We start from the raw sequence: 14,566 nt of genomic DNA on the forward strand, positions 1-14,566 counted from the left end.
AATCCTGTGGGGGAACTAGTTTGGGACATGGTCAGTGGAGTGCCAACAAGAATGGATTTCCCATCTTGTCTTCACAGAGAGAGAGAGAGAGAGAGAGAGAGTGTGTGAGTGAGTGTGTGTGTGTGTGTGTGTGTGTGTGTGTGTGTTTGTGCTGAATCCGTCAGCAGATCTTGGTCAAAACCTGACGTAGACATTGAAGTTGTATGATTCAGCTTCAAGTGGTGTTTGTTAAAAATGATCTTTAAGTCACTTAGGGGATTTGAAATTTACTCACATTGAGTGAGTGAGTTTAACGACCTATTGGCGTTTCGCCCTTAAGGTCAAGGTGTTTGTGGCTGTGGTCTACATTTCTCACATTTATCGCAAATTCTGGATATATTAAAAAGAAACACAAACCTTTCTCTGAAGGAATTGTTTCGATTACAGTCACTCAGAGATATGCTTTGCAGTTATTTGAAATGGGTTGATAGGGGCATAACTGTTCTCTCTGTCTCTGTCTCTCTCTCTTTTGTCTTGCTGGTTGTGCGGTTGGACAAAATCATTCATGTGAGTTTTTGAATATGTGAAAAGGGGTTGTGTGTGAGTGTGATGATGTGTATGTTGAGGGAAGGGTGGGAACAGTGAGAAAAAAAAAAAAAAAAGCAAAGTAGAGCATGAGGTAAGTGCTGGGTCTTGACCATCCATATATTTTGAGTCAAATTCTTTCAGAAATGTCATTTGTCTGCACTTGTCATGACTGGGGCTGCTGGCCCAAGCCATCAAAACCCCTCAGTGTCTTTGTATCTGTCTTGTCTGCCTTGTCTACCCATCCGTCTCTTATTTGCACATTTAATGGGCTGTCCTATTTTCCTCACCACATTTGTCTTGCAGTGTCTCCCCAGGGAAAAAAAAATATTCATGGTCACAGTTCTCCTAGCGCCAGGCAGGCAGGCCATTGAAAAGCTGGGTCATTGTGACAGTCTGTGCAACCTGAAGGTTGAGAATTAATTAGTGACCTTTCAGCAGGATGATGTGCCACGGTCATGCCTGCCATAAGGAACTGACGATGGTCTTGGTCTTCCCAGTGTTTGAATTAATCGTTCATGTGATAGTAACTTAATAAGATATGAATAACTTTATGGTCCCCAAAAGAGAAAATGGTGTTGGGTTGCAGTATCACAAAGGCAGACAAGTACTAGTACAAAGCACTGAAAACATGATGTGAAAGCAGGCAATAAACATACTGAAATCTGATGATGTAAAAAGATTGTGCATATCATTTTACATATTTACTATTTCTGTCATAAATTAGAAATCATATCTTAAAAAGTGAGGGGGAAAAAGATGAAATGAGATCAGTATTGCATGCATTTTGAGTGCAGTTACTGCTCTGTGCGTGCGTGCGTGTGTGTGTGTGTGTGTGTGTGTGGTGTAGTTTGATTTTGCTGAACCAAAGTAATGCAGTCACAAAAGGAAGAAACCTAAATTAAAAACAATGACTGTTACCTTGTCCGGTAAGCCCAATTTTAATATCTGAGTGAGGTGACAACTCTTCACTGAGAGGCTTCATCATCAGCTGTTGTCAAGGGGTGAAAACTTCACATTAGACAATCCCCACAGAGGAGTTTATTCACAGAGAGGAGTTTACAATGATGAAGATATCTCCCAGAGGATATGCCTTGTTTTAGAGATTTGGTTCAGTTCCCTGGTCCACTGTTTCTGGTAGCAATTTTGCTTGAATATGAGATGGCCATATATAGACATATGAGACCTCTGATAGAGAATTTAACAGGGAAAACTCAGAATGCACTGAGCATCTCTTTACAACCTTCTCTGGCTGTTGAAAATCAAAGATGGTTCACTGTAAAAACTCTTAATCTTTTTTTTTATATTAATTTTTTTTTTTATTAAAGATATCACTCCAGATCTATATCACACCTGAGTAACGTGCCTTTCCCAAGGACACAACACCATGCTGAATGAAACAGGGCCTTGAACCCTGATCACTGGTGAACACAGTATGGGAAGTCCAACACCTGACTGAGTGCTTAATTGCCTCCACAGCATATGCACTGGAAAGATTTTTTTATTTTATTTTATTTAAAAAAATTTTTTTTTAAGAGACAAAAGTTTCATCCAACCTTCACACCGATGGTATCTTGACTCTTGTGACGAAGACATAACGTGGCCATTGCTTGGCATTGGTGTTGCAGAGATTCTGGTAGCAATTTTGCTTGAATATGAGATCTGTGGCTGTGTATAGACATATGAAACTGGACTTTCGGTTGAAACAGAATTTAAAAGGGAATATTCAGCATGTTTTTTTTGTTTTTGTTTCTTTTTCTCCTCACGGCCTGACTAAGCGTGTTGGGTTACATTGCTGGTCAGGCATCTGCTTAGCAGATGCGGTGTAGCATATGTGGATTTGTCCGAATGCAATGACGCCTCCTTGAGTAAGTGAACTGAACTGAACTGAACTGTTGCAGAGAACCCGCGGGCCTGCATGGAGGGACAGTTCCAGTGCCCGGTGGGTGTGTCGCGTTGCATCGCCCAGGGCTGGCAGTGTGACGGGCAGAAAGACTGTGACGATGGCGCTGATGAGGACCCTGAGATTTGTAAGTATTGGGCTTCTCCTTGTTTTTGTTCATGCATGCTGGCATTTATTTAATTAGCTATCAATCTTTCTTTCTTTCTCCAGTGACTTTGATATATATATATATATATATTTATAATTATATATCTACGTATGTAAGTAACCCCCCTTCCCCTTTCAATTTGACAACTTACCTTGCTGGTGGTGATGTGGAATTGCCACAGGGGATGGAGGAAAGTGATAACAGATGGGGAGTGGGTATGTGTGTGTGTGTGTGTGTGTGTGTGTGTAGTGGTGACAACTGGGTGGTGGAGGGAGGGAGGGAGGGGGTAGTCATTGTTTTAGGTGTGGTTTTTTTTTCTAGTTTCTGGTCCTTTCTGAAAAAAGTGTTAAAAAAAATTCTCTAGTGATTGCTAATGTTTTGAGAGACAAAGATCTTTACATAAAGAGGTTGCTGTCTGTAAGGGAGATGTTTAAGAGTTTGAATAAAAGTGCAGGTTATTTTTTTTTTTTTCAGTTTCTAATGTTGCTTATTCCTTGATAACTTTGCTAGAATGCTGTAAGTCTTTTGTTTGTATTTTTTTTATTTCTCTGACAGAATATCAGTGCATTAAGATATTCATTTAAACAGTTTATTTGCAGATAATTTACAGTGTGGAAAATACTCAGATATAAACACTATTGTTGAGAATTTGCGCATATTTGGGGATAGTTTTGATCTCATCATTTTTTCTTCTTCTCCAATGTATGATATCATGATGAAATAACCCTTTACTTCATAAACTGCCTTTCCTCTTGCCTGTACCCATGAACATACCTTTGCCAGAGCAGACTTTCCCTCATATCCTGTTTTCTGACCATGTAATCACTTGCATATTCCTCATGGATTGGACTGGAATGCCTCAGTGACGCAAGTTTTGCTCCTTTGTGAAAACCGGCCTTGTGTTTGGACGAAGCAACAGCTTCAGGCTTCTTTGCCAGCTTTCCAGGATGTACTGTGTTGTGACAGAAAGGTGGAGCTTGTATCTGAAAGGACTTCATAGCTAACTGAAATGAAAACCTTTGTTTTTTCTGATTGTCAGATTGCTATGATCAGCTGAGAAGAATGATAAATGAAGAATGATGCATTTAATGAGCAAATGACTGGGAATAGTGGTTAAGTTTATCTTGTGTGGACAAGCATTGATGTTGGTGACACTGATAATTTAAAGAAATACAAAAGCTTCAAGAGGCAGATGCTTATGATGCCAAAGATCTTGTAAATTTAGCAACAGACGTAAAACAGGAACCTGCCTGTTTGAAAGACCGGAGAGTTCTTAAAATATTTCACTGAAAGATGGTAGTGATGGTATGTGAAAAGTATGTTCATTGTAATATAGTATTGCAGTCTTTGAAGCTGCAGTACTTTTTGAACTGTGTGAGTTTTAAACTTGAATTGCACTGTTTTACACAATAAATGTTCCAGGTTTTCTCTGTTCATTTCACCTGTTAGATCAATTTTTTTGTCTTGAAATTTTGACTGCAGTTGCCTGAAGCCTCAGTGGTGTGTCAGCTTTGATGATCTACATTTTAATTGTAGTGTTTAGCAGTGTGATCCAAACAAGTATTGGGGTGCATTTGTTGCTTGTTTTTCCCAAGGTAGTCTAAACGCATGGGTATTTTTCTTAATCAGTTATAGTGACAGATACTACCTCTTGTGGATCCATGATTAACTGCATGTTTATTTTTTAGATGCTTAGGAATCAAAATTTTGAGAGAAAGGAGGGGGAAGGGGTTTACTAATTTGAATGACCAGAGACAAGGAAGCGGCTGTTCCTTGACAGTTTTCAGAAATGATTTTCCAATTACATATATGTCTTGAACATGTGTTGGAATTATATTTGTGTGGAAAGTTAACAGGAAGTGTAAGTTGGTAAATCATCATTGGAAATGGATTCTGATGTTTGGTTTTACCTGGAAGTCAGCACACTAAGCAACATGTAACAGGAAAATAACTTGTGGAAAAAAAAAACAACAAAAAAACCAGAAGGAGAAATAATGGAAATGATGTAGCAATGGTCACACATTTTAGGAGATTACTGTCTCAGTTTGAAAGAGTCATTCTTCAGATCTTGCATTAGGAACCACAAAAATACCCTGCTCTTGTGACCGTGTTTGTTAATGTGCATTTATCCACACATACATGTGAATGTGTGTGCACAAGGGAGTGCATACACACACACACACACACACACACACACACACACACACACACACACACACACACACACACACAGACACACACACACACACACACACACACACACACTGAAAGAAAGAAAGAAAAAACACTCACAAGAACTACACTCATACCACAGATGTGTGTGTACGTACACAAGAACACACACACACCATATGCGCATGCACACACTCAGAAATGCACTCATGCACATGCTCACACCCAGATGAATAAACATGCATGCCCATGTGAACACACACACACACACACACACACACACACACACCAGTGTGAAGTTTAAATGAAAACACATTTTAACTTTTGCTGGAGTAAGGGAGATTGCAGTGTCAGTGTGATTAAAGCAGATTGTGCCCAAATGAAAATGAAAAGAAAGAAAGAGGAGAATGCAAAAAGAGAATTTGCAAAAGCTGAAAAACACTTATTTAAACAACATTCCCCACTTCAATAAAACTGGGTTTAATTTCAGACCAGCTGAACTCCTCCACTCACCCCCTCTGCATTAAACAAATTAATAGGAATAGAGGATAGCGCTTAAAAAACAAACAACAACAAACAAACAAACAAACAACAACAACAACAACAACAAAAAAACACAAAAAAACAAAACAGTTTACGTAAATAGTGAGGATGAAAAATTCAGCATGTTCAATTTTTTTTCCATCATAAAATGAATTCCAGCAAGGACATTACAAGATTAGATTTGTAACTGGATGCTGGCATGTTAAATCTTTACACATATGTAGACAGCTTTTCCCCCTCTTCGTGGGGTGCAATTCCTATGTGTGCTCATATTTGCAAGAAGGCTGTTTACATGTATAGCCATTTTTACCCTTTGATTTAGGCAGCCATATTCTATTTTCAGGGGGTGTGCATGTGGGGTATGTTTTTGATTTCATAACCCACTGAACACTGACGTGGATTATGGAATCTTTAACATGCACACACAGACACACACACAGACACACACAGATACACAGACACAGACACACACAGACACACAGACACAGACACACACACACACACACACACACACACACACATTCACTCATTCACACACACACACTCACACACAAATATGTTTGCTCATACACATGGGAACACTCACATGGCTAATCACAGATGTGTGTGCACATTCACATGTGCGTGTATACGCACATTTGCAAGCATGTCTTTTTTCTCTGACAAAATGCTCACTGTTTCCCACACCCACATAACCTACATACACAAACTGTACTTAAAATGATTGCTAAGCACCTTTGATTTGATGAGTAAGACCTTGATAGTGGATTGCTGGATAGTAAATGTAAATTTAATGCATTTTAATAATTTCTACCAAGTCATGAGTTTTATTTTGTGTTTTGAGTTGGGAGTTATACATAATAATGAGTTTACTGTTCCATTTCAAATGTTCGTTATTTCTTTAAAAAAAAAAAAAAATTAATACATAATAATGTTTTATTTTGCATTTTGAATACGGCTTCATACATATTAATGATTTATATTTTGCATTTTGAATAGGGTTGTGTTCATAGTAATGAAGTTTATTTTGCATTTTGAATATGGACTCGTACATAGTAATGGGTTTTATTCTGCATTTTGAGCAGGGACTAATGTGTGGTGATGAGTTTTGTTTTGCACTTTTGAGCAGGGGTGTTTGGAAGTGGAACGGTTGCATTCTGCATCTGTGCTATACATGCCTGTGATGTAACATATATATATATATATATATACCCTGAACTCTCTTCTCTGCGTCCTTGTTGAGCTTTGGAACCATTTACTCTGCTGTGTGCCATGCTAGGTGACCGCCTTTTCTTTCTGTGGTCACTGTTAGGAAGTGAGAGGAAGACAGACTTCATTTGAAGAGATGAGTGCAAAGCGAACTGGTTTACCAGTGCTCTGTTATCAGTTGTTGTGAGAAATCTCCCATGTAAGTATTTTGTCACAGTTGTTGCCATTGTTGGGTTAGGGATGGCTCAGAGAATGAGTTGAAATTGGAGATGGTAATCTGCATTGTGATGCCTTGTGATGATCGGAAATGCTTGAGAATCATTCCTTCATCACATAATGCTGACACATCAGTTGATTGTTTGTTGTGTCATTGTGGTATAAATAGTTTTGACACATTGTGACATGTGTCATGCTTATTAATGTTACCAAAAAAACCCCAACAAAAACCTAAAAAAATTTAGGTATTACTATTGATATTGGCGCACAGTGCTTAGAGTGGTCAAATTCTCAAAGGTACTCAGAAAAGAGAGGGAGAGAAAAAAAAAGTAGTTTGAAAAAAAAACAGCAACAAAAGAATGAAGAAGCAAAATGAATGAGTGGTGTTGATCTACTAATGGCATCCCTCTTTCTCTCTTTTTGTGTCTCTCTGTGTGTCCATGGTCCTGCTTCAGGCCGAACCCGTAAAACAAAGGGCTCCCACTTTAGAGGTTTGTATCCATCGCTTTGTCACCCAGGACCCCCTCCCCACACCCCCCCACCCTCAGCTCTGCCCGCTACTGCTGCTGCTACTGCTCCTCTTGCTCCTGAGTGTGTGTTTGTGTGTGTGCGTGCCCTTCCAGCCTCTTCTGTTGCCTTTAACCAGTCAGGTTGATTTGCCGCTTTTGTGTGTGGGTGTTCTTTGTGGCCACTGTAACTTGGGTTTTGCAGGAGCGTGATTGTGTGTAAGCCTGCGCGTGCATGCACGCATGTGCATGTGCATAGGTGCGTACGCACGCACGGTTTCATGAAGGATTGTGTTTGGATGGTTATTGGGTGACGGAGGTGGTGAAGGAAACTGTTTAGTGTATGCAGTGCTTGCACTCTTCACCTCTGCTTGGCATTATTGTATATGAAGTGTAGGTCTTAGTCTGTTGCATTGTGAATGCAAATACAGCTCCTCCTCGATCCACTGTGATTTCGTAAAATCATTTCATTTAAGTTTTTGTTTTTTTGCAAGTCATAATACTCCGTTCCCATCATTCTCGAGCAGGTTACCATTGATGCATTGAATGTGATGAAGAACCTAATCTTTACTTTTAGCTTAGTCCTTAAAGTATATATTGCAACTGAATGCTACATCCAATGTAGATTGTTTTATTATAAAAAGTGTAGACAGGGATTTTTTAAAAGATATGGAATGTTATTAAGATGACCGCAAATTCAAAGCATTTTTATTGAAAGTATGAAAATCATATTTTAATATAGTGATTAATTTCACAAAGAAGCAAAGAGGCAAGGGTTTGTTGTTGTTCTTATGAGATTAACAATATGTCTACATTGTTTATACAACATCTGCAGATTTAGAATAGTTTATAGAGAAAGTAGAGAGTGATCTCTGACACAAGGGTTAGTTAAGGGAAGTAAAAGAGACATGGGGGTTGTTGGCTTACAGAATGACTGTATACTTTGTGTTCTCTGCTGGCCCCATAATCCTCCCTGCACATCCAGAAAGTGAGGAGTATTGTGTGTTTGTGGTCACAGATCATATTCAGGGATTCATGTCTCATCTTGCATGCAAGCAGCTGTCCTACATTTTTTAAATGACTGTTGTCACACACACACACACACACACACACACACACACAGCAGCAGCATCTCAGACCAACCCTCCTCTTCAGCCACATTGCTGCTCTGAAATGTACGTTTCCATCTGTCCGGTGAGGTGCATCCTGTCAGGTCTGTCAGTCACTGCATGCCAGGTGAAAGGTAAAGGGTCTCATAGCCTTTCACAGTCAGCAGGGCAGTGAATTCATATCCTCTATGTCTGGGGCTCAGCACAGGAAGGTAGGGCCCAACCCCCCTTCTTGTGCTGTTTTGACCTTCCCCAACAAAAGCAGTGTAGGATTTTTGACCAAAGTCAGATACCCATTCACACCTGGGTGGAGTGGGGGGGGGGGGGTGGGGGGGATATCAGAGTAAAGTGTCTTTCCCATGGACACAATATGAGGTCGAAACAGGATCTGATGACTGGTGAACACTTGATCGGAAGTCCCCAGACCTAGCGGATCATGCCAGGGTGTCTCCATTGTCACTGCATGCTCTGTACAAGCCACAGGAGCCCCTGTTTCTGTGTTCCACCACACACCTGCTGTCTAATGGTCGTTATGATGGGCCAGAAAAATGAATTCCAGGGTGACTGATTAACTGGCAAAGAGATACATCAACATCTGGGGACATTTGTGGGGACTGTTGTGTTTTCTGTATTTGGGGGCAGCAGCTGAGCATTGACAGTTGACAGTTGTCCCTTTTTTTTTTTTCTTTTTTTTTTTTTTGTCATCACATCGACATATGACTTTTTTCTTTTTCTGTAATGAAGCCAACCAGCCAGTCTTTCATTCCTGTTAATGATGTCAACAAACCACTCTTTCTTTCTTGTTCCTGAGGCCAACAAAGAACTGGTTTTGGGGGTGGGGTGGGGTGGTGGTTTTTTTTTTTGTTGAGGTCAGCAACCAATCATGAATCTGTTTTCTCTCGTTACATATAAGGTCTGTTGTTTTTCACTTTCCATTTCATTGCATGGTATAAATTACATGTTTTATCCAGTTTCTGCTGATATATATATATATATATATATATATTTCCACTACCCTAAAAAGCATACTATAGAAACACACCATTGCTGTTTGCTGTCAAGACAGTATTAGCTGAGGGTAGAAGAAGCAAAACATAGATACGATAAATGTGTTCGGAAAACTGATGAATGAGTTAAACACTATCAGACACTACTACTAGTACTAGTACTACTACTGCTGTGCAATATAGCACTTACCCTGCTGCTCTAAGTGCATACATCAGCAGCATAGCACACAGAACAACAACAGAGCATACAGTCAAAGAAAACATGTGCAAGTGAATGATTCGTCCGTCTTTCAGTTTAGAAAATGACATTGAGAGGAAGTTTTGAAAAACAAACACGGAAGGAAATTAGTGTGTCGTTTTTAAACTATATAATTTTGCTGTTTTTAGACTATCTTATAAAGTACAGGCAAGAAACAGGCCTAGACTGTTTGTTGAGAAATGTAAAAAAAAAACTGGATACAGTAACCCAGTACGGGAATGACATTCTCATCTTTCTTACAGGTGTCTCTGTTTTACTTGTCGTAACTCACTCAGTACGGCCAGTCCTCTCTTCTCCTCTACACAGACCGCTCGGATGTCCAGTGGGTGTCTGAATGACCCAACCTTTAGCTTCCGTCGTAAGAATTGTAGTAGTCTTTGTCAACATTCACCTCTTCAGTATAAGAGCCTTCCTCTTGCAATATTTTGATGATGGTAATTGGGGTGAAACGCTGTTAACGTCGTCTCTTTCGCCGTTCGTATGGAGAGAGTTAAGAGAACGACATGGATAGAATCTGAACAGACAAAATAAATTACATAGAAGACAGGTAACCCAGTGTGAGAATACCTTTCTCATCAGTACTTTTATGATTGTCTTTTTTGTCTGCCCATTTTTGACTCACTTGTGTAAACAAAGTGAGTCTATGTTTTAACCCGGTGTTCGGTTGTCTGTGTGTGTGTCTGTGTGTCTGTGGGTCCATGGTAAACTTTAACGTTGACATTTTCTCTGCAACTACTTTGTCAGTTGACACGAAATTTGGCATAAAAATAGGAAAAATTCAATTCTTTCCAGTCATCTTGTTTAAAACAATATTGCGCCTCTGGGATGGGCACAAAAAATAAAGACTGAAGCCTAATTATATGCAAACTGCATTTACTGTTATATTTATATTTTTTGTATTCTCTAAACTTGGCACTTTGATCTGATATTCTGACCCAACAGCTAGAGCAGTCATTATTATCATTTTTTGTTCAAACAGGAACTTCTTTTGCTAAGCATGGAAGTTTTATTTAGTTTGCAAACGTTTTGGTGCAGAGTGTAAAAAAGGGAAATTACTCTGTAATGCTAGGGGAGTTAATTTGCTTTAAACTGATCTTTCTCATCTTAAACATTACATTTTGAAATTATACTCAATGCATAAAAAGCTTGGATTTTTTTAAAGTGTATCACAAGTGAGTCTTGAAGGCCTTGCCTCTCTTGTTTGTTGTTATTAGTAATATGTTGAGGTTTTTTGTTCCCTTCTATTAATTTCACAAGATTTCACTCTGAATTCAAATTTCAGAAAATGGCTGCAGTTGAGTGATTTTGAATAATCATTGTCCATTAACACTATTTCCTAATAACTGGTTTAGACTGTGGGGCCAGTTTTGTTGACTTTTATCAGGTCAGAATGTTTTTCTTCGACTGTCAGGAAGATTTTTTTAGAATTAGGTTTTGTCGGGACAAGCACACACATGCAAGCTCACATTAAAAATTTTAAAAAAAATTGTGTGTGTGTGTGTGTGTGTGTGTGTGTGTGTGTGTGTGTGTGTGTGTGTGTGTGTGTGTGTGTGTGTGTGTACATCCCCATTCCCCTTCTATCTTTGTCTGTGCAAATGTAAGCCTCTCTCTCTCCCTCTCTCGCTCTCTCTCTCTCCCTCTGTGAGTGAGAGAGAGAGAGAGAGAGAGAGAGAGAGAGTGTGTGTGTGTGTGTGTGTGTGTGGGTGAACATCCCCCTTCCCCTTCTTTCTCACAAAACAAAAAAAACAACAACAACAAAAACCAGTTTATGAAATGTCAGTGATGTCAATTCCCTGTTGCAGTGAATTCTTTTAGGTGTACAGTATCTCATTTTTGTTCTCCCCCTTCCCTCTGCTCTTGAAAAAAAAGAACTTGGACAATAGCCTATGTTACTTTTTATCTTATAAATGTCCGAGGATGGGGTTGGGGGTGAATCATTGAGGTGAATTAGTGTGAAGAAGGGAAATGAATTTGTGTGGGACAAATGAATTATGTGGATTTAGGGAGGTGAAGAAAAGTTGCCTTTGTTAATGTGCTTTGACCTGAATGGTTCTAAAACCATGTGCTTTTAAAATATTTTATTTTGTTTTTTGCCATACCGTCCTTGCTTTGAACTAATATACTAAAACTGAAAACTCAAAAATGGATAACGGCGCATGATAACAACTGCGGAAAACATTGCCATTGCTTTAAAAAAAAAAAAAAAAAAAAAAGATTTAGTTTTATTTCCTCATTGTTTTTGCCTCAGCTTGAGCTGTTCAGCTTTATAATGGTAAGAAAGGTAACTGGTGTTGATAGAAAGGTGCATTTATTATTTTTATTTTGCCATGTATTGCTAAACAATGAGGACATTTATATAGGCATATGGCTTTTTGATTTGTTTTTGTGGTAATCATCTAATTTGTGTGTGTGTGTGTGTGTGTGTGTGTGTGTGAGAGAGAGAGAGAGAGAGAGAGAGAGAGAGAGAGAGCGCTTTAATCACTTTTTATGCTGGCTTGTTTTTTCATATATGTGTCGTATACGCTTGCCAATGATTCATTATGTAGACTTTTTTATATTCATTATGTAGACGTTTTTTAAGATAGATATTTTGTGAATTGTTTTGTTTCCTTTTCCCCTCCACATTCCTCTTTCCCTTTCTTCATTCCTTCATTCCTTCATTGGTTTCTTTCTTTCTTTCTTCTCTTTCCTTTTCTCTTTAGACTTTTAATGATGCTTCATAGAGGGTGAACATGTTATGTGTTTATAGCAGATAGTTACAGCTTTGTGGTTAACATCTCTGTATTACTCTGTTGCTGGTAATATTTCCAGTTCTGAGTTGTTTTTTAAAGCGATGGTGTACTTGTAAAGCATTGCTTCAGGCTTTAAAACAGTTTGAACACACACACACACACACACACACACACACACACACACACACACACACACACACTATTTCTGAGCAGTTGCTGTCAGTTTACATTTGTTTACCTGTAGTTCGAGTGGTTTGTTTCTTGTAAAGATTTCAGTACAAATAGGTTAAGATGCATAAAAACTTTTTATTTTTATATTGTTGTGAATGGGTTGTTTAGTAGGAATGTTTGTTATTGGCAGTGTTTGTAGTTCTAGTCAGTGAAGTATGGGGATGTTAATATGTAAGTTTCTTGGCAGTAGTTATATGTCAGTCCTTTTTTGATGTTAGTGTGTGTGCGCACGTGCGTGTGTGTGCACACGCTTACGAGCATGTTCATGTACAGGTGTGTTTCATCTGCACATACACATGTACATGCTGTGCATTTAAATCTGTTGAAAAGAACAGCAACATTTAGCTAACACCCAAACCCATATTATAACCTGTCCCACCCTGTCTCTGAATCCCAGGCCCCAAACTCCCCTCCCTCTGCCACCCTCATTCTACCTGCCTTTTCTTTTTTTTTCTGCACCCCCCCCCCCCCCCACACCCCTTCTCCCCTGCCCCCCCCCCCCCCCCCAAACCCCCTACTCCCCATGTCTACCCACATAACTGTACAAAGGCCATTCCCATTATGACTGGAATTACATTGTCATCTGCGTTCATGTTCTTAAAATAAATGTCCTGAAATACTCTATTGTTGTTGTTGTATTTACATTTTTCTCTTAATGTTTAGCTGTTCTGTTCCTGAGGTTTAAGGTTTTATAATATTCATTTATTTATTATCTTTGTTTTTCAATTTTTATATGTTAACAGAAGTGATTTTTTATTGATTGAGCGTGCTTTAACAGTGAAAATGTTCTGTAGTAACTTCTTGTAATATTATGTCTTTATTTCTAGAAGAAGGAATAGCATCCTGGGCACAGAATAGTGCGACACTAGGCAAAAATGTGGACCCATAGACTTTGAAACAAAGAGTCTGTGTATGGTGTTGGATTCAGTTGATATTACCTGTGATCTTTTGCTTTAAGGGTTAATTTCAAAAGACGCAGAGTTTTGAGATAACATTTGCAGAGAATGTTGAACTGTGTTTGTGTGATGAGTTCTGACATCCTGTTGACAGTCATACTGATTCATGTTTTGTGTTCATGTGTCCCCAATTCGGGCTCTCAGGCAGAGGAGGTAAGACAAGAAGCATCGTAATTTTGTAACCCGTTGTTTCTTTTCACCTATATTTTTCTTGCATCTTTTCCCCCTCATGTTTTTTTTTTCTTCTTATTCTGTTTCCGGTGCTTGACATTGCTCTGACATTATTCCCAGATCTGAAGACTGCTATTGTATGTTGAAGAGGGAAAACAGACTGTGTGATAGTCGCTCGAAGTCTAGGTAGTTTTATTTATTGTTTGTATTGTCTGTCTTTTGGGACTTAATATTCTGCAGTAGTGGATCTCATACTGGTTTGTAGAAGTAGTTGGTTTTAACCACTAAGCTTCTTAGTGATAGGATTATGAAGAGTGATAATGATTGTTGTTGTTGTATTTTGTAGAATCAAACCTGCTGACCCACATTTTCCATATGATTTTATGTTGTTACTTTGAACGATTTCTTAAAAATGATTTTTTAAAAATTTACTACAAACGCCAATACTTTGTGGTCTGTTTAATTTGAAAATTTCCACGGAAAGAAATGTAGCATTGAAAAAAGTATATTGTGTATTATTAGGATTCAGAAAGGGATGTTTTCTGTATCACTTCACCTGAACACTTTTTAAGTTTGTTGGTTGCAACAAACACCAGGGCTGTGCAGACTTTTAATTTGGAAATTTTGCGTTTGGAAAGAAATCTGAGAGGGAAGCAAGATGTGTTCTGTTATATGATCCATTGTAGGACATTTGGTCTGCTTTCATTAAACAAAGAAGAAAAGAAATGTACTTGATGGTGTGAAACTTTGGACATCTACAGCTTGTTGAATGGGAGCTGGGCATGCAGACATGGCCTTTTGGAAAATTAGGGCAACACTTTGAAGAAGCAAAATCATTGG

At 38.7% G+C, this 14,566-nt stretch overlaps 1 protein-coding gene across 1 annotated transcript in view; it reads left to right on the top strand.

Moving 5' to 3' along the window:
• LOC143283299 (prolow-density lipoprotein receptor-related protein 1-like) overlaps positions 1 to 14,566 on the top strand; it is a 264,347-nt gene that overhangs the window by 116,920 nt on the left and 132,861 nt on the right. The window contains exons 3-4 of the mRNA XM_076589486.1: positions 2,466 to 2,594; positions 7,211 to 7,246. Of these exons, the coding sequence (XP_076445601.1) occupies positions 2,466 to 2,594; positions 7,211 to 7,246 (165 nt within the window). The remainder of the gene's footprint in view (positions 1 to 2,465; positions 2,595 to 7,210; positions 7,247 to 14,566) is intronic.

Source organism: Babylonia areolata, chromosome 1, assembly GCF_041734735.1.
Source record: "Babylonia areolata isolate BAREFJ2019XMU chromosome 1, ASM4173473v1, whole genome shotgun sequence".
Taxonomy (NCBI): domain Eukaryota; kingdom Metazoa; phylum Mollusca; class Gastropoda; order Neogastropoda; family Buccinidae; genus Babylonia; species Babylonia areolata.